Genomic DNA, 22,068 nt, shown 5'->3' with positions numbered 1-22,068 from the left:
CTGCGATATCAACGAAATAACGCAATGGAATTATTTTTGTGATTCAGCGCCTATCAAGGTAGATGAAAGAGTGCACTGCACCTTAACTATTTCAAAATAAAGTCATGGTAGTGTTGATAGGGGGAATCATTGTAAAAGTTGAGCATGACTGCTTCTTGGGAACGTTCTCAATAAGACTTAGATGTTCTGTGTCAACTTATGGTATAATTTGTAAATTAACGCCAAAAATATAGTCTTCTTCTTTGACCATTATGTTCAGAAAATTTTCAAAACTGACTATGAACGAATTTTAGCTGATAATTCTCCATAAGGATTACAAGAAATTTTAGGAATCTTGCTGGTTTGAACAGCATAATAATTATAAAGATATTCTCATGTCTCGGTGGTCAATAGGAAAATCCGTGTTATTGGTTTTCCTGCAAAACACATAATATTTTCAAAAACATGATTCTATTGTATGGATCAATATACTCCTCCGAATCAAGCTATATCAAAATTTCATAGACGTGTCTATTTACAAATAATGATCAGTAGAATAAAATGCGTTATTTCTCTAGGTTTGAGATGAAAGCATTAAAAAATTTTATCTTGCGAATGAAATGACACTCTTCAATGCATAAATTTGATAAATCATTGCTATATCATCAAATATTGATTCGTTATCTTTCCGGCCAAAGTAGCTTAACCAATATTATCCCATAAACAAATGAGATTGCCCAAAAAATAAAATTATCGTAGATATGAATAATCAACGTAATTCCCTTTTCCCTTAGAAACTGAGCAGCTGGCCTGAGTAACTTAAAGAACATCTGAGTTCCTGTACATATCTCGACGAGCAAACAATTAATTACAGACAGGGTTTCGTGGAAGGAGGAACGTAAGTACTTTCTATACGCCTTGTTGATCGCATTGCAGCATCAAAATCGTTAAAATTCAAGAGTTTAGTAGAATAATTAAAAATTTTCCATACTTATCTAGGAATAAATAGAAAAACTTTGGGTTATTATTTAGATGTGTGGCTTCACACATTTTGCAAAGTTCCAAGTGCTCATATTTTTAACTTTCATAAATAAACTTTTCCACGTGTTTACTCACACGCTGGATTGAATTTCCTGTGTGTAATTGTATCTATAATACATAATACCTATTTGAGCCTTGCACCTCAAGGGTAAGAAATTGATAAAAAAAAAAAACAGAAACTCACAAATTTGCAAAAATTGATTTTTAAATATGTAATTATAGTTTTTGTGTAAAACTGTAAGATGAATAACCCAGTGAACACATCAACGTAACAGGGATGTCATATTTATAGAATGAAAACTTCCGGTTACGTAAAATCGTAAATCACATGTATGTCACATCTTCATAACATGTATATCACAATTTCACACTCATTTACGTAACATTGTTACGTAACACAATGAACGTAAATGTGATGTTAATGTGACGTACATGTTACATTGATGATATAACGGTGATGTTATTTGAATATCATATTTACATAACATAGAAGTCATGAAAAAATACAAATTTTACGTTAAGGTTATATAACAGTGACCTCTAGGTGACGTCATTTTCTATTAAATTGAACAAAGCACTTTTATGCGCTAAAAATTATAATTGCTATATTAAAAAAAAAAATTCATAAAGAAAAAACATAAGAAATATTAATATCTGATTTATTGGCTAAAAAACATACATACTTTTTTTATATGAAAGTACATGTTTTTAAATAAATATTAAAAAATCTTCAAGTTCTTACTTTTCTTTATTTTTCTCGATACTGAAATATTATTTGTATTTTATGAGTATCGTCCCATACGGGTCGATACCAGACAAAAATGTATCCGTTGGACTGATTACCTCGAATGTGCATTCGATTGGGGGATAAAAGGTGGATCATATGTATCCTTGGAAGAACAATTAGCGCGCCCATAAATTTCTTAGCGGTGGTTCCTTGAACTACCAAATATTTATTGTGCAGCAACTAGATGTTCACACGTCAGACACCGCCTGCTTGTAAATAATTATTTTATAATTATTTTTATTGTTATTTATTTGTATTTAATTTAATAAAAAAGAATAAAATAACAATAAAAATTATGAAAACCAAATAAAATGTCTAATAATAAAAGAAATATATTATAACAATAAAAATAATTATTTCAATTATTTACAAGCAAATGAAAATACAGATGGAAATTTATATAAATAAAAAAAAAAGTTTACTTCACCGATTCAACATGAACCTCAGCACGTTTCAATAACAAATATTATTTTTTACATAAATTAAATGTTAAATTATTAATTATAGCAAATACATAATTTTTACGCATAAGCCTTCCTATTGCAATGTCGTCATATACGTACATCATTTTAAAGTAAAATTTTTTACATAAATGTGATGAAATGTTTCGATGTAAAATAAATATAACTATTTTTTATGTTAGAGTGCTGTAACACTATGAACATATCCGAAACATTACATTGTGATGTAAATGTGACCATAAAATAGAATCACCAAGATTATGTCACTTATAAGTCGATTTTGTTGTGTGATTTTGAGGTAATATCTAGAATGTAAAGCTAACGTTAGTATGTGATATAAATATAACGTCACATTTAGGTCACCAATGTGATATCACTCGGTCAGTAACATGCATGTAATCTTGATGTCACATTTACGTCACAAATTTGACGTACCATTTACATTCCAATTCATATTATCAGAATGTAAAGTTTAAGTAGAATTTGTTACGTTACATGTTCTCTAGATGTGATATCACTGTTATGTTGGTGTGTTTACTGATAATGGAGTTTAAGAGGTCAATTTGAGAACTACCATAATTTTGAGAGCTCTTGCGATACTTATAAAATTGACATATTTCGATTATTCTATCACTTTTACGGTGTACAACAGCTCACCTAGCACAGAGATACAAGTAGTTTGGACGGTATTCACCTCCCTCTATTAGTATAGTGTATAGCGAAGCCCGTTATATGTTTTCAGCTTCGTTCGTACTAGTATCAGGTATAATACTCAGGCCGAAAATACTACACATTATGCCACATATACATATTACTTAAGTTTTAGTCGTTGACTTAAAAGACAATGTATCGAAAAATAAGGGAATTATAATCAAATAGTGTATGCTACTATAGAACTGAAAAATTTCAGAAATAATCTTAAATTAACCACATTTTCCAATCTTAGGGATCAGCTATCGATGCTTGTACAACATCTAATTAAGCAAATATGCCATTAATCTGCCAATTAATACTTGCTGAAAAACGTAGTTTCCAAGTAATTTGTCTTGAATTTGATTTGTACTAGTTAAAAATAGGTGGAGCCAAGATTTGAAAAAATCACCCAACTGTGAAGATTCATTTTTCGATTCAGTGATAAAAAAAAAAAATCATTCGACCTCGAAATGCAAAGTTTTTTTTTGGTATCATATGATAAATGATGGTACTGAGGATTTCGAAAATCATGAAATTAAATGAACCTTATACATTTCATGATTCAACCTTTATATTTTGAGTCCATTTTACGTACTAAATGTCGAAATATCGGAGACTATCTGTATTTCCTCGAATATTCAAGAATGGACTCGTTTTATTTCATTCTTTCGATAAAATCGTGCAGCTTAGTATTCAGTTGATGCAATTTTTAAGCATTTTAAGACTATTTAGCTGCGATTTACGGTTATTATTTTAGAAATATAAACTATATCTAATCACATGGTATAACAAAATTTTTTGTAGTACCGAGCTTCTAAATGACTAACAGCACAATAATTTGATTTAAGCTTGAAATAATGAGACTTCTGGTGATAATACTTTGACTTGATTAGAACACTTTTTAACTTTCCGCTACAAAAATTTTTAATTTTTAATAATTCGGGAAGTTATTGTTTTCACGGTGATTTTCAAAAATCAAATTTTCAATAGATGTCGACATTTGAAGGCCCTAGGATGCTATTCTGACATTTTCAGAGAAATGTCTGTGTGTGTGTAGGGGGGGGGGGGTGTTAACCTCTCATTGCTTTTCAATAAAGTGACCGATCTAGATGGTTCATGTAATATTCAAAAGAGTCTATTTAAACTTAGAGTTCACGCAAATTTAAGATCTCACAATCAAATAAATTCTGAAATTTTGAGACGTACGTGCAATCGATCAATTTGAAATTCTTATCAGCACTAGACTCTTTAAAAAATTTCAATTGTTGCCAAAACTGACTATACAACTATTAAATTGATCTAATCAGAATGTAATTATATCCAAGGCTCTATAAGCTGCGTTGGATGCTACATCAACCAAAAAATTGGATACATTGTTCAAAAGACATCGTTTTCGAAACAATTCCAAAATACATTTTTTTCTAATTAATTCAAAAGTTGCAAAATAGATTGATTCTGAAAATTTTTCAGCATTGGGAACTAAAAATTAGCGTCCAATGCCACCTCGAACCGCAAAAACTGTTAATTAGTTCAAAAAATATTGGTGGTAGAAAATTTTAAAAACAAAAATTTAGCGGATTTTTTCCGAATAAAGCATTATTTAATTAATAGTTTTACCCTAAACATACCGGACTTTTGTTTGTATAGTCTTTAATGATAGCTACAAAATTTATCGCAGTCGGTTTGTTGGTTTAAATAATATTATCGACAAAAATTTTTGAACATCACTGTTGCTGCCGATTTCTTTGGATGTCGCAGATACTAACGCTTTGGGTTGATTTCAATATCATGTTACAAGTAGATAAAGAGCTCTTTATTGTGATGACTTCTTTTAATATCTGTCTAGAAACATTGAATTTATAAAGTATAATTGTAACCAAAGCGTTAAAAAACCATCCTTAATTTTTGGTTTAAATTTCACGAACCCTCGGAGCTTAATATAAACCTAACTTTTTTTTGAGTTCGAAGTCCATACAAATACAATAAAAAGCCATTTGGAAGCCGAAATGGAAGGAGGTCTCTCGTGATATATTCATTATTAAACCACTAAAAATTTTAATAATAGAAAGCACCATCAAAAACCTATGATTTAAAGTTTGAATCATAACAGTTTGAAGAAATTATTGAAATTTATGTACTGAATTGAACGATAGGTGTGGCAAGTTCCATTGAAATAAAGTCATAGTACCGTGATTTAAAGCTTTTTTTACAAGCCAAAAAATATACTCATTGAAATTAACCTGCAAGGTATCATTCAAAACATGTTGAGGGTTGAAGCAATAAAAAACTTTTTTTAATTTTTTATAAATTTTCATAGTCATTAATCTGTTTGAAACAATCGTTGAAATGGTCAGATGAATAAGGAAAATTAATGCTAATTTCATGAGCTTCCAGATACATGTAACAGCCCGGAAAAAAATCATCATGCAAGACCATGTTTGATCGAGCATGAATCAGGCATGATCATACATGCAAGGTCGTGCAAAGTCCTACTCAACCATATATTTCAATCATAAATGATGATATAACATCATGCATGAACTTGCATGATTCTTACACAGTCATACTTGACAGTGCACGACTATGTACAATAGAAATTAAAAGATCGTGCATGGGCCTGCATAATAAAGCTTGTTCTTGCATGGCTATTTATGATTCGTATTTGATCAAGTCTGATTATGCACGATTCATGCTTGGTCAAACTTGGTAATGCGTAATAATACTTAACCTAGTCAAGACCATCATGCATGACTGCGCATGGCTTTAAATGGACATCCATGATCATTATTGATCATACATGATTATCCATGTCTATTTTCGAGCGGCCAGAATGATCGAGCTCGAGCCTACCTGACCGAGTATAGCTTTGTATGAACATGCATGATCAGACGTGATCGAGCTTGATTATTCACAATTATTTTTCGCGTACTTTATATGATCATATATGAGCTTGCATGATTACGTATGACTGTGTATGGTCGTACACAATTCATGCTTGGTCAAGACTTGTCATACTCAACCATTTTTTACGTCACTGAATGGATCATGCATGTACTTGCAAGAGTGCTTATCAATTTGTATGGTTGGGTACATTTATACGGATTTATACTCATACGAAATTATAAACATGCAAGAGCATAAATGACAACATGAATTTAATAATAAAAACCTCATTAGATTTATTATTAAAACAGTAAAATTATTTTATTTCGTTAATTATCTCCAATTTATTAACTCACTAATTACAAAAAAATAAAATTTCTTTACAAATAAATTATCAAATACCTAAAAGTTATTTTTTAATAATTTTAAATTATCACATACAAAGTTTCCTATACGTAATACGAGACTTACCATCTTCACTTAATTTATAGCAGGGATGGGCAAAATAGGATTTAAGAAATACTGAGTATTTAAGTAAAATTTGACTTGAAACCCAAATTAATTATTGGTACGTGTCTGAAAAATACTTATCCTCAGAAACAGAAAAAGTACTAAATAGTTTGTAACTTAGTATTTTTGACGATTTATCTATACTAAATACATTGTACTTGGTACTTGAAAGTTGTAGTAAGTACTAAAGACTATTGTACTTTTTACTTAAATTTGATATAAGCACTAAGCATAATTGTAATTAGAACTTACAATTGTCACAGTATCTATTAAAAAAAAAAAATTTAATACTTATTCTATCACTACCAGAACTTTACATACGACGATTGAGACTTAAAATTATAATTTTTGAATATACTATTGCACTCCTAAGATTTTAATAGTTAAATTTATTCATTAGATGATATTAATATATTATTGTCAAATTTATACTGTTTAGTTCAAATAAGTGCACGCGTACAGTTTATGTTTCAGCTTCAAGCAGTAATCTAATCAATCATTTTTATATTCCCGAGCAAAAATGATTATATGAAATTTTATAACATCATTTCTTTACGGGTTCTTAAAAAAAAAAAAAAAAACTTTTTTCTATTGACATAAAATTTTAAATAAAAAGTTCTTTTAGAGTTAGTGATAAAAAAATGTTTTGGAACAAAACTAAGCGTGATTTTCATGTATTTCGATCCGCTGAATATGAATCGAAACTTCATTGAGACCACGAGCCATTTTAAATGTGAAAAAATCACACAAAACTCTCGAAAATTCCGAAAAAATATAGTTTTCATGATAAAAAACTTCTTCTGGTCCAATTCAGATAAAATTTTATATCTTTTGATGTCTTCAATTCGCATCTTAATTTTTTTAATTTTTTTACTCTTTATATTAAGTAAACTCTGAAGTCATATCGGATTTAATTTTCTTCTGTTACGGGTATTCGAAGCCTGATAACTTTTTACCGGTTAGAATTACAATGAAACTATTTCAAAGCTTATTTGTAGAGAATTAGATTTTCTATGAGGCTATGTGCATCGAAATAGAAAAAAAACAATTTTTTCGTCGTTTTAAATGAAGAAAACGAAAAAAAAAAAAATTTTTACACGCTATTTATACGGAAAAACAAAAAATGATTGAACTCTTTGTAAAATTGAAATATCAAGCTCTGTTTTATTGAGAATTTTTTGTATACTATAGATAAACTTTTGAGATGATGGGACTGAAGTAATAAAAAAAAAAACATGTTTCTTTGGACCCCTTTTATTGTGGGCGTGGGTTCGAATCCCACTTCTGACACCAAATTGTAGTGGTTGGTATCTTAAATTAATATCACTTATACACTACAATGATAACACACTTATATTAGAAATAACAACACCACAATTAACAGCAGTTAAAAAAAAGCAAGAGCAATATATAGTTTATTGAGATACAATGTTTGCTGTTTAACTGTCAATATAAGACTGACTGACTTTAATCGCGCATCTATAAAACAAGAGAAGAAGGCATTTGTTTTCTAGCTATTCAAATATTTAAAAGATCAGTTTCACATTCGTTACAATATATATATATATATATATATATATATATATATATATTGAGACAAATCGCCTTTCTCTTTGCGATTCTAACCAGCAGCCACCAGGATTCGCGGGTTGAACTCTAGCTTAGGCTGGCCTCTATGAAATTTTTATTATGCTGGGACAGAGCAATGGGCTAGGGTTCTTGCAAAGTAAGAACCCGCACTTGTTCAAACTCGGCAGCGTATGTAGAAAAACTTATCAACTTATCTCACGGCTTATTAATTATAAATTATTCTTATCTATAGTCGAATTACTACTTGTAACTTAATATGTATTTTATCAAACTATTACACAATTCTTACCAGTAAAATGGAGAATAAATAGGTTGAACAATGATAGATGGAATAAAAGGAGTTAATCAGAAGATTATGCAAGTTTATTGCCAATTATAATGATAATAATTACTTACAAGAAAATGCAAGCGCTGAATATAATGTAGAAAGATGCGTGGCACAGAATAATTTTATATTGCGAGTATATATATATATACAGTAATATTTAATTGAACTAACTTCATTTATAATAATCAGTAAACTTGGACAGTAAAGTATAATCGCAAGAGAATTGCTATTAATACAATTATAACGCAAGTTAATTTCCCGATTTACAAAGTAATTGTCCGTATTAACAAAGTCGCAAATAAATTGCTAGTATATGACACTAGAATTAAATTATACGTCTTATTGCTAATTGATCCAGGATCGAAGTGATTGACCGATAATTTTGGGTATAGGAGTAGCCTCGGGACTGTCCCCACTTCACCCTTACGGACATTTGTCGACGTGATAATTAGTCATGTGACCACTGCACTATGACTTTCGTAGTTTCAGACGGCAACGAGACGGGGAAAAATGGGAACCGCAAGGCTGAGGACGAATATAACAATTCACATTCTCTCAATATATATTGGACTAATTGTAAAAAATCAACTATTTTTTTTTCACAATTTAGACTGAAAATATTGTTCGAGATGACGAAAATAAAAAACTGTTAAAGTTTAAGCTCTCAATATTAACATTAACAACAGCCTCATCTCAATTTTCGATTTCCCATTGAAATAACATGAGAAACAATTTTTTTTAGTTTGGAATTGTATCACTCAACAGGGAATGGAGGTATCGGAAAAATCGATGAAGTATTTTGTTGAAAATTGAACGCTTTACAAAAAAGGTTGATTATCATTTTTCGAAAAATCTAACTTCTCAAAAAATATTCAGGGTCAAAGGCAGATTCATAGTAAATTTTACTATTATTCGACTTTTTCGGTGGAACTGTCAGACTTATCTTAAAACGTTGTACGATTTTCATTGTAGATAATTTCAATTCCTACAAATTATATCACATCGAGTTTTCGAAATTTTTACATGCCAGGACTGGTTGGTGGTTGAGATATTGGAAAAATACGCATATTTAAAAATATCACAATATTTTTATTTATCAAAGCACATAATATCTCTAGGTTACATGATTAAATCGTTGATTTAATTTATTTAATGCTGCAAAACGGTTAAGCTCATGGGCATTTGATAAATTAAATACAAATTATAGAATTGAGCTCAAGTGATTCATTGAAATCAATTGAGATAATTCATTTGAGTCTATGTTAAACACTTAGTTGATCAAAAGAATGTCATGATAATAAGAAATGTGAAATAAAAGGTAACCGAGCGAAGTAAATGATTGAACACTTTAATACCTATCTTTAAGAGCACCAAACGCATAATATTTCAGTACATTAAGTCTTAAGAAAAATGAGCACTGAGTTTAATTGATTGCAATGAGTCTATAATAAATTACACTGATCGAGTTGTTTGTAAACACGAGGTAGCATGATTGCAGAGGCTACCGAGCGAGAATGAATTTGAAATTAAATAATTGAGCATAAGAATAATCAGGATAATTATTAAATTAAGTCTTTTAATTATGTGAGCATTTTAAATAGTTGATAAATTGATAATTAAGCACCTGTAATGGTTTCCGTCGGAGTAACCTCTTCAAAAATGTTGTCGTTGATCACTTAAATTCTATGTTTTTGATATTAATTATTTTGTTGACTTTTTATTTGTAAATTATATAAATAATTATATAATTTTGGGGCTCAATGATTTTTTCAGTCATTTGAATGAATATTTTAATTGATTTCCTCGAAATGAGTGCGAAATGCTACGATTAATAGGAGCACGTTTTAACAATTGAAAACTACGTTGTGAAAGATAACGGCGTCAGTCTTCTCGACACGAGGTAGGAAATAGGCAATGCGCATACGCCACACTACGTATGATCGAGTTTAAAAAGTGTAGTCACTAGGCCCCAGTAGGTGCTGCCTCCAATTGCCGGGAGTGCAAGTACATTTGAATTCAAATGTAGTTGTAATTACACAACATTCCGCCCGCTATCAGCAACAGAGTTGATGATTAATGAGTTCTTGAGTACGTCATCTTTCATTGAGCATGCCAATGAACCAGGTGAGTTATTCGTTGACATCTTCTTCAGGTTCTGGTTCAACTGGTAAGAGCGCAAGCTTCGTGATTGGACGAATGAGTGTCGAAATCACTGTTTTAAGTGGAGCAACCCTGGTCAATCCATCTTTGCCAGGGTTCAATGCGATGACATCAGCGAGAGGCCACCTGGTTGGTGGAAACCTTTCGTCGGTAAGTAATACAAGTGACCCAACTTGAATTAAATGAGTTGGACGTTGCCACTTGGTGATTGGTAGCTGTCTTTGCAGATAACTTGTTGACCAATGATTCCAGAACTGTTGAACACATTATTGTAGAAATTGTCATCTAGACAATTGAGAACTGTTTGTATCGATGAGTGCAGGTTCAGGAATCATGTTGAGTGCTCGTTCAAACAAAAAAAGGCCACGAATGAGTGCATCAATGTCATCTGGATCTTCAGTGATAGGCTCCAATGGTTTAGTTCGGGATAGCTTCAATCTGGGTTAGACGAGTCGTAAATCTTCAAACGTAAATGGAGACTCTCCCACTGTTCGAGTAAGATGGTGTTTGAGTGATTTGACAGCAGCTTCCCACTTTCTACCCATGTGTGGAGCTGCTGGAGGATTAAAATACCAAGCAATACTGTTCACAGTGATGTGATCCAGTATTTTTCTTGACTCTTAAGCTCCTTGAGTGAAAAGACGGTTGAGATCAATTTCAGCGCCTTTGAACGTCGTTCTGCAATCGCTATAGAGTGCTGTGCATATGCATCAGGCTGATGAATCTGTGGAGTGCTGCTATGAACCCACTAGAGCTGTGGTCGCTGACTACCTCTAGATGTACTGCTGACGTAGAAAGACAAACAAAAACACAAATCTAGCCTTTGTATGTTTTTGCACCTCTGCGTCTCCAATTTTTGAGTGATATGGTAGATGGTAGCTGAACCATGAGTTGTTGAGCTCTATCAGCACGATGTCGTGCGCATATTATACATTTAAAAATAACTGAGCGTACTGGTTTGTCTACCGCCAATGATCCAGTACTTTTGTCGTAGGAATGCAAGAATAATTTGAGTACCACTATGCATGGTACGCTGGTGAGCATCAGAGATGATAAGTTTACTGAGTGCCGCATTCTGTAGTAGAGTAGCAGGATGCTTACTTTGGTCTTGAAATGCAGCATGTTCAAATCGTCCACTTACTCAAATGATGCCGTTGGTGTCGATGAATGCAGCCAATCGAGAGAATGGGTGACCATTTGGCCATGGTGCCTGTTTGGAGTGCATGTTGATCTCGTTTGCAAAATGAATACGTTGAGTTTCTTTAATACAGAAGTTGAGTGCATGAGATATTTCATCAGAAGTAATTGGATTCTTGAGTAATGAGTTTGGTGATTTCTTGATCGTGTCACGAGTCTAAAGCAGATTGCAGTAGCTCGTAACATGCTTAGTAGTGGTATTGGCCTTCCATAATAGGCCACCTTGATTTTATTGATGAATTGGATGAGAATAGGGCCAGTCCATACCGTTCTTCTGCTTGAGCTTCTGTATCATATATTAATGGACATTTAGGCCAGGACAATGAACTCTTGAGCAACCATGGTGAGCCACTCACGGAGTTGAGTAGGCATCAACCCTCGTGTTGCGCAGTCTGCTGGGTTTTGTGTGCCCGGAATAAAATTCCAGTGGCCATCTGGAACTAGATCTTGAATTTGTGACACCCTGTTCCGAACAAACTTCTTCCAGCGAGACGAGTGAGATTTGATCCACGTGAGAGTGATTGTTGAGTCTGTCCACAAATATGTTGGCGATTGAGTGAGATTCAGAGTGCTTTGGCATTGTTTAATGATTTTTGCCAACATGTGAGATGCTGTGAGTTCCAACCTTGGTATCGATAATTGTTTTAACGGGGCCACCTTGATTTTTGAGAAGAGCAGCGTAACTATGACTTCATGAGCAGGTGTGCGGACTTTGATGAAAACGTCAGCTGTCATTGCCAATTGCGAAATATCCGAGAATCTATGTATCTTGGTGATTGAGTACGTGGATGAGTGGATCCATCTTGGAATTTTGATTTCAGATATGCGCTTGAGTTGATTCTTGAAGTTTCTCCATTTATACCGATTATTGGCTGCCATTAGAGTGCTCCAGCTGAGCTTTCCGAGTCACAGCTCCTGCATAAATACTTTGGCTCGAATCATGAGAGGTGCATGAAATTCAAGAGAAACAAATTTTGAGCAATCTCCGATAGGATGATCCTTTTGGTGAATTTTTGAGTAGAGCATGGTGGTGAGTACGTGAAGTAAAATTGATCTGAGTGTCAAGATCAGTACATACCCAGAATCTTTGTGCTGGAGTTTGTATGCTCGAATTTGTGATTCTTGATCGCTTCCACATGATTGAGTTGTTGTGATTTTGGATGACTGCTTGCCCATATAGCAAGAGGGAATCCGCCCGCCTTGCAGATTGCTTCAAGTTGATCAGCAACATGTAATGAATTCAAGTCATCAGCTTCACCGAAGATATCGTCAACGTGGTGACTGCTCTTTATATCTCAGCCTAAAACATCTCGGGTAAAATATCTCAGTCATTAATATCTCGATGGAAAAAAATTCTCACGACAAAAATGTATTAGTCTTGTATATCTCGGGATGATAAATCTCAAATATTGAATTTACCAAATTCTTTCATCTGTTTAAATCGATAATTGATAAAATTATGATCATTATATTCATGATATTGTAAATGGCAGCATGTTCTTATTTCAATATTACTTTGAGCTGATTCTCTTATAGTATTATTCTTAACTCTCAGGCGACACGTGTGGCTAATTTAGAGGTTATATTCATATTAATTCATTAATATATACGATCAATTTTTATATATCATTAATATGCTGCTCACGTTAATTAAAAATCAAAAAGGTGGTTATAATTTAGTGCATAATAAATATATTTATCGTTATTACCGCGCGGGACCTGAAGATCATCAATGGCGTTGTATTTATTACAATTGTGGCAAATGCCGTTCTATTTGTAGAACAAACACTAAAACCAAAAATGGTTCGTTTAATCAGTCTGTTATGTTATAAATATAATTTTATTTAAAATTTGTACACCACATTATTTAACATATTTTATACTTAGGTAAAGTTACGTCTGCGACTGACCATAACCACGCTGCTGAACCTGCTAAAGTAGAAATATTAACTGCGATGGCAAAAATGCGATACAAAGCGAAAAAAAGTAAAGATCCTGCAGCTACTGTCGTTGCTTCTGCTGTTGCTAACGTGCCAAATGCTTTATCAGGGGAATTACCTAGTCGTCGTGATTAAGGCCAAACTGCTAGAAGAATTCGTAATATTAATAATGAATCTCCAGTATGTCCAAATACTATCAAAGACTTGATCATCCCTCAAAATTATAGTGTTACCCGCAATAATGAGCCGTTTTTACTGAAAGATATTGTTATCAATCATGCTCAACGAAGTGACCGTTTACTAATATTTACTACTCAACAAAATATGAATTACTTACGTAGTAGTAGTATTATTTATGCTGACGGTACATTTAAAACTGTGCCAAATCTTTTTTATCAAATGTACAGCATACATGCATCGGTCCATGGCAAAGTTTTACCTCTTGTGTTCGTATTAACAACAGGTAAAACATCCAAAATATATAAAAGAATTTTGTCTGAACTGAAAGTTTTGGAACCAAGATTAAAACCCAAAGTAGTTGTGGCAGATTATGAAATGGCTTTCATTAGAATCACAAATAAAGTATTTGCTGGTGCTGTCATGAATGGATGCTTTTTCTACTTCACACAATGTGTATGGAGAGAAATACAGGCTTCAGGACTTCAACAATTTTATGCGGCAGATGCTGATCACTCATTGAATCTTCGTATGTTGTGTACTCTTGCATTTGTTCTAGTTGAAGATGTTATTGCCGCATATGAAACAGTTATCGCATCACCATTTTACATAACTTACAGCGATGAATTAGAACCGTTGCTAAATTATTTCGAGCGTACGTGCATCAGCACACTGAACCGCCAAAAAGAACGAACAAATGCAATTTACGCTTCAACTATATGGAATCATTACATTAACACACTGCAGTATAATGATCGTACTAATAATCGGTTAGAAGGTTGGCACTGTGGATTTAATAATCGTGCTGCTGCTGCTGCTCATATAACTATTTGGAAGTTTATTCAACTATTACAAATAAGATGTCGTTGACAGAGTGTGAAATCGAGCGATTAATAGCTGGGAATAATAATGATGAAAGAAAAAAAATATCGTGACCGTGATGATCATCTATATAATCTTGTCAAAAACTACAATAAGTCAAACGATATTTTACAATATTTGCGTGGAATTGCCTATAATGTTATGTTTTAGTATGCACATAATGTGAAATGTTATATAATAATCGTGATATCTATGTGATATAATTATATATATATATATAATAATCTATTTTTTGTATAATTGTTGCGTAAATTTCAAATGTTCGCGCCAGAACACTTGATAATTTGACGCTCTACTATATCAGAGGTGCTGCTATCGACGCGCCCTCTGATACTCGGAATTTCAACTCGATAGCCAGCTACGCGGCAACTGGCATTATTCTACATCACTTGTGATAGACCACCACGTGCTATAAGTTTATCATAATATTCAATTACATCGTACAAATTATCGTGTGTCATTGATTACATTAATTTGATTACTACTCGCAAAATCATCAGGTATTATTATTCATCTATATTTTTCAGTTATATTCTCAATTTAATTTATAAAATCTGTGATCATTTTTGTGTTGACCACGTGTCAAAATAACCTGCCGGCTATATATATATATATACATATACTCGCAATCACGTGACTTTGCAGCCACAAATAATTATTCTTAATTTACATTCACTTTCATTATTCATCGATTAATTATTTACTTGTGCATGATGTCAACTGGTGTGACTGATGTCATCATTCAGTCATCCATTAATCTTTAATCTCAAAAATCAATATCAAATTTTATTTGTGACTGCAAAGTAATTTTATACGTTCAGACTCGGTCGCTACGCATCTCCCAGTAATACTCGGCTCTTACTCGTACTCTATGTCGCGTATTAAAATTAATTGTGACTTGAATTTATATTCGAAATATTGTGATATTTGTAAATTATTAATTGTCAATAATTTATTCATTACTGCGCTCTATGTAATTTATTAATTCACGTGTATGGTGCCGTGTAAAATTATAAAAACTCATATTCTACTAAACTCGAAAAACTCGATCTTCAATTTAACTGCGCTCGATATATAATGTATATAATATTTCATGTGTACGGTGCCATGCAATTTATATAAAACTCAATTAAACTCAAATGCAATCGAATGATGTTTAATAAGTGCTCTAATAAAACTCGTGATCGACTCTTGTACTCTTCGCTATATCTGTGATTTATTTTTATTAAATATGGACAATACACCAAATTAGTGACTTATTATTTCTTTCACCATCCCGATCCAGCAAATAAATATTTAATGTAGTTTTTAAGTTATTATTTTACAATAATGAATATTTAATGCGTAATATTTCACGTATAATATAATAAATTGTGATTTTCGAATACTTAAACTAATTGAGTAATTTTTGTACCAAGATGTTTATGCATAAGATATATTTATACTGAGATATTTTAGTTTAGAGATATTTTTTCATGAGATTTTTTCGCTGAGATTTTTTCGTCCGAGACATCATTTCTGAGATAAAATGAGGGGGAGCCCGTCAACGTATCTTCCGTGTGTGAGTGGAATGATCACCAGAGGAAATCGATGTTCTTCGTCTTCCACCGATTGAAGTAGAGCACAAACGGCCAAATATGAAGCTGGTCTGGTCCCGTAGGTGACTGTGGTGAGTTTGTATGGAGTGATTTGGCTCTGTTCGTTGAACGAGAGTAGTTGTTGAAGTGTTTGATCGCGTTCGTCGACTAAAATCTGTCTAAACATCTTCGTGATATCTGTTATGAAGATGAGTTTATGAGTGCGAACTCCGATGAGTACGTCAAAGATATCTAGTTGCAGCTTAGGACCGGTGTGGAGCACATCGTTGAGTGAAAAACCTGAGCTGGTGGGTTTTTAACCGTTGAAAACTACTCGCAGCTTAGTTGTAATGCTGCTCTCCCGTAATACTCCATGATGAGGGAGATAATTGGCTGGTTCACTTGTTGTTGATTGAGTTGATTCCACCATGTGGTTGAGTTTTTTGTATTCCCTCAGAAAATCAAGATAGAGTGCTTTCAGACGATCGGCATGGTCTAGACGACGTTTCGGATGAATAAGACAGTGGTATGCTGCTAAGTACGAATTTCCCAGTTGTTGAGGTGACGATTTGACTGGCAGTAGGACTATGTCCCGTCCTGAACTGTCTCGTCGATGAGTTTGCTGAAAATGCGCTTCACACGCCTCTTCATCTGGGTTGAGTTTCTTGATTTTGGTGACTGGAATTTCTTCTTGAGTCCAGAAACGTGATAGCAGGTCGTGAAGTTGTTGAGTTGACTGCTCGACAGCAGCATGATAAGTAATAGATTGTCGATAAGTGAGTTGAGTGACTGGACCGAGTAATATCCACCCGAAGATGGTATCTTGAGCGATTGGCAGGCCTTCAGACCTTTTGATGATTACACCTTTAATGATAAGACCATAATGATCAGCACCAATGATAATATCAATTGGTCCTGATCTCATAAATGCTGGATCTGCCAATTGTAGTTTTTTGTATTGGTCCCAGTTGAGTTGGTTGAGTGCAACAGATGGAAGTTGAGTAGTGAGACCACTTAGTATATGAGCACGGATGATGACTGAGTCGTTTTAATGCCTGGATGAGGGCTTGAGTGCGACTTGAGCTTTAGTTCCACCAGCATTGGCTACACCAATACCAATGATCTGTATTGATGAATGCGTGCGTTTAAATTTAAGTGAGTTCACCAAGGAATCTGAAACAAACGCTGATTCAGACCCTGGATCCAGTAAGATGCGTACTGGATGAGTACTTAACTTGGTTATCAAGTCCACTGGGCAGGTTTCGAGTAAGATTGCTGGGCGATGAGTGCAAGTAGGATGAGTGCTAGACGTGTTGAATGCAGATGAGTTCAGTTGAGCGTCGCTCGAGTCGTTATGTGGAAGTAGACGGTTTTATTGATTGCGTTTAGGGGCTGAGCTAGATGTTTTCTGAGTACTGTTGAGTCCCGAGTGTATCATGGTGTGGTTTTTCTGTTGACACACCTTACACGGAAATGGCGAGTCGCAAGCATCAGGTAGATGATTCCCGAAACAATTCTAGCAAAGCCGCTTGTCAACAACGATTTGAGTGCGTTTAGCATTATTGAGTCCCAAGAATTGAGTGCATCTCACAATAACGTGATCTCCTTTGCACAAATCACAGGGATATTGTGCAGGAGGGGATACCTTCTTCGGAGGCTTTGAACTCGCAGCAGATGAGTGCGTGGCTAGAGTTTGAGTACTGGGTGACGAGTGAGGAACAGCAGCAGCAGCGTATGAAGCTGGGTTACCGGATGAGCGTGGTGGTTTCGACGAGAACGTCTGTTCTACTCGTTCTTGAGCCCGACTGACCAAGAAGTCATTGAGTGCTTTGAGTGTTGGGTATTCAGTGGAAGCACTCATTTTGTTCTTCCAGAGCTCCCTGTTATGAGAATCCAGCTTGGATATGATCAACTGCATAAGCAGTGGATTCATATCTGAGTTCAATTGTACACCTAGTGCTTTGAGTGCGTTGATTACCTCCGACACGGTGTTCAGGAGATAATTGAGCTGCTCAGATGAACGTAATGTGAGCACACGCATATTTAAGAGCTTGTTCAATTGAGAACCGATGAGCAGACGAGGATTGTTGTACCTCTCCTTTAGCTGGGTCCAAGCAGATACAAATTGCTCATCGCACATTTGTACACTGGCGAGGCTGAGTGCGGCTGGTTCTTGAAAACAGCTCTTCAAATACTGAAGACGCTGAACTGGAGCAAGTTCTGCAACATTGATCACCATGGAGGTAAATGAGTCCCTAAATTCAGGCCAGTTCTCGTAACGCCTATCGAACTTGGGAATTGCGAGTGCTGGCAGATGAGTTGAAGCCCGGGTTGAGTGCACTACAGCTGGAGCAGCAGCTGGAACTGGTATTGAGTTGATGAGCGATGAGTTTGCCCTTGGCAGCAATATAAGAGCGATACACCAATTCGTATAAGCTGTATCGCTGGGGTACGTTATCCTGCACTTAGTGATGGAAGGGTGCAGTTTCATGGGTCAAAGTTTGCCCCGATAGCTCTTATGAAACTCTGACTTATTGATTTTACTTTTCTAATGCATCGGCAATAAACTAATTTACCCGAACTGGCCGTACAATCTTAAACTACTATTAGTACTTAGCCTAAGGTTCAGTTCGGCGATGGATTATTGTCCTCGATGTCCTTGGACTGACAATTGGTTGGTTGATCCTCGGAAATCTCCTCCTTGGATCGAGATACTGGTACCCAATGTTGTAGCTAAGAAGACCCTTAATTGTCTAATGTGGACTTGGGGAACACAGGTGAATTCACTCAAACATTGGTTTCAGTTAATAGAATAATTATTTATTTAACTAATAATTAACTATTTGCCACGTCGCACACACACACTGGCCTATCAATATCTGTTACTGTACTTAACGGTACAGGGCTTCCTACTAATTTACTCAAATAACTGTCTTTGGTATAACAACAAATATGAGTTATTATTTATTACAAACAAATACGATGTAATAAATACGGGATAATTTATTTAACTAATTACCACTGACACTAGACAAGTTACCAACAAATATGAGTTAAGAATAAATTAATAATTAGCAATGACTATAAGCGAACATGTCAATTGCTAAGCGACAATTAGCAGTAAATAAGAACTCAACTGTCTAACTCAAAGCTAACGACGAAAAAGCACCGGTAACGCGATAACGCGCTCTTTTATAGACAGAACTGCCGCACTAGATCATGTGACAGTTCTGTCACGATGATAACCGGAGGCGTACGATGCCAACATCGTAACAAAGCTATCCTCGACGTATGAGCTCTCCAGGAAATCCTTGGTGCAGGTGAGTGCGAGCGAGTCGTGAGTGAGGTTGAACTGGTGCCATTCGCCCTCAAATAATTCAAGCTAAGACTTGAGCTGAGCCAAACCGTCGGCAACGGTGAGTGTAGCAGCCAGAGCTTTCCAGTCTGAAAAGGTTCTGAGTCATGAGTGCTGACTGATCAACTTCATTCCGAGTGCTGGAGAAATCGTAGATTTCTCTGGAGTGCGTCATGTCTTGAGCTTAGGCTGATCTCCATCGTCGTTCTTCCCGTTAGCGGTGACACTGAAGTTGCTGAGTGCTTGTTTGTCGTCAAGATTAATTGTAGGAGGCGGATTTGATCCCGTTGGAGTTCCTTCTGGAACCTTTCAGTGCTGCTGTTCCATTGGAGGATCCTTGTTCTTCTCCTCATCCCCCATGTTGAGCTCCATAACCTGTAATGGGTGAATATAAATGCAGCTGTCCACTGATGATGCTACCAACACCACCAACTAACCATCCGGCTTGAAGGACTCTAAAATGTTGTAATAATAATTTAATTAATACATACCAGGACTGGTTGGTGGTTGGGATGTTTGAAAAATACGCATATTTAAAACCATAACAATATTTATATTTGTCACAGCACTTAATATCACTGGGTTAAGAAATTAAATCTTTGATTTAATTTATTAATACTGTTATGTTCTGGCTTTAATTATATTTAAATAACAATTTTTAGATTTCTTCTGGTAATAAATAATAAAACTTTGGTCACTCTAATGGAGAAAATTCTTTAACAGAGTAACTACAGCAGATAAGCGATTTCCACAAACACCGTCGTGGCCCATAGTTTAAACTCGTGACGAGCTATGAGACTCGGGCCTCGATGACGTTCACTAGAGTAACCTGAGATGCAACGTTGGACGATTTATAATTTTATAATTTTATTAACTTCCCGCTAAGAAAATCTACGATTTTCGAAAAATTAGGAAGTTATTATTTTCACCCCGATTTTCGAAAGTCGAGTTTTCATCAGATGTCGACGTTTCGAGGTCCTAGGAAGCTATTCTGACTATTTTCAGAATGATGTCCGAGTGTGAGTGTGTGTGTTTGTGTGTGTTTGTGTGTGTGTGTGTGTGTGTGTGTGTGTGTGTGTGTGTGTGTGTGTGTGTGTGTGTGTGTGTGTGTGTGTGTGTGTGTGTGTGTGTGTGTGTGTGTGTGTGTGTGTGTGTGTGTGTGTGTGTGTGTAAACTCTTCGTAACTTATTAACTAATGAATCAATTTAGATGGTTGAGGTGGCAATCGAAAGAACTTGTTGGCCGTCAACTTTCCCAAGAATTATAAATCATTTTATTACGTACACTCGAAAATATTGGCAAAGTACGAAATAAAAAATATTTTTCATTTTAGTTTTTTATTGATTTCTCAGAAATGAGTTAAACGATCGACTTCAAAATCTATTCAGCTCTCGAACTTTATAAGCTACGTCGAATGCCACCTCAACCATCTCAATCGGTTACTTTGTTCAAGAGATATCGTTCGCGAAAGAAATGATAAAATACGGTTTTCTTCAATTATCTTTGAAGTGACTTATCCGATCAATTTCAAAATCTAATCAGCTCTAGAACCCAATAAAACGCGCCGATTGCCACCTCAAACGTCAAAATCGGTTGATTAGTTCATAAGATATCGGTGCTGAGAAGTTAAAAAAATAACATTTTATGTTATTTTTTCCGGATAAATCAAAATATAATGTGCTAAAATGTGTCTAAAATCATACCAACTCTTTCTCAATATAGTCTCTTTTGATCATCAGATAATGTCATGTAACTTGTTCCTTAGTTTTAAACATATTGTCAGCAAAAAAATGAAAAAACCCAGTCTTTAATGTTTTTCTCGGATATTCCATAAATTATTGCTCTGACCCAAGTCAAAACTCATTCGAATCTTGATTTTGATCACTGACATTGATTTCTGCCCCAATGCATGTACTTCAGAGAACATAATCGAAAATAAAAATTTAAAAGCCGCTTCTTCATTAATGATTTTTGATTCTTAACTTTTAAGCTCTAGCATAACAAGTTACTTGTTAGATCTTGAAAAGCTCATAAGAAATGGTTGTATGTAATAGCATTTTCGAGCTCGAAGAGCTCGAAAATATATTCACAGTGATGTTTTCAAACTCCTTGAGCTCGAAAACAGCGGGAAGTTTTGGGGCTGGTCCGCAGGGCCAACCAACGCCCAGATTTTTTGTACTGGATCTGCGGATTAAACGTAATATTACACATAAATTAAATCATTATCAGTCAACATCAGCAGCCAAAAAGTTCCGGAAAACCACTACAAAACCAATACAAAGTTATCCAAGGACCTGCAGCAGTTCAAATTCAAATTCAATCAACCAAAACCAGAGTGGACCAGTCTCACTAGAACTATCAGTAGGCAGAAGCCTAAGAGTGAATCAAACACAATAGAAATTTAAGAATATGGTCTTGAAGACCATAAATTAATCTTTCAGGAATTTAATACCTGTTATTATCAGGAAAAGTTATATTTGTCAATATATTATTAACGCATTACTCAGT

At 34.6% G+C, this 22,068-nt stretch overlaps 3 protein-coding genes across 3 annotated transcripts in view; 1 reads left to right on the top strand and 2 right to left on the bottom strand.

Annotated features, from left to right (window-relative positions):
- Positions 1 to 22,068, top strand: part of LOC130674272 (LIM homeobox transcription factor 1-beta-like) — a 229,071-nt gene that overhangs the window by 114,498 nt on the left and 92,505 nt on the right. The window contains exon 3 of the mRNA XM_057479550.1: positions 774 to 877. Coding sequence (XP_057335533.1) covers positions 774 to 793 — 20 coding nt within the window. The 3' untranslated portion in view covers positions 794 to 877. The remainder of the gene's footprint in view (positions 1 to 773; positions 878 to 22,068) is intronic.
- LOC130674173 (uncharacterized) lies at positions 16,522 to 17,130 on the bottom strand. The gene has a single exon (XM_057479443.1). The coding sequence runs from the start codon at positions 17,128 to 17,130 to the stop codon at positions 16,522 to 16,524; it is 609 nt and encodes a 202-aa protein (XP_057335426.1).
- On the bottom strand, positions 17,722 to 18,696 carry LOC130674172 (uncharacterized). Its single transcript, XM_057479442.1, has one exon. The coding sequence runs from the start codon at positions 18,694 to 18,696 to the stop codon at positions 17,722 to 17,724; it is 975 nt and encodes a 324-aa protein (XP_057335425.1).

This window comes from Microplitis mediator, chromosome 9 (assembly GCF_029852145.1).
Source record: "Microplitis mediator isolate UGA2020A chromosome 9, iyMicMedi2.1, whole genome shotgun sequence".
Lineage (NCBI taxonomy): Eukaryota > Metazoa > Arthropoda > Insecta > Hymenoptera > Braconidae > Microplitis > Microplitis mediator.
Note: the sequence above shows the minus strand (reverse complement) of the source record. Positions and strands in the feature narration are given on the sequence as shown.

Coding starts and splice junctions, on each gene's coding strand:
- LOC130674173 (XM_057479443.1), bottom strand. CDS start 17,130: ATGAGATCAGGACCAATTGATATTATCATTGGTGCTGATCATTATGGT.
- LOC130674172 (XM_057479442.1), bottom strand. CDS start 18,696: ATGAAACTGCACCCTTCCATCACTAAGTGCAGGATAACGTACCCCAGC.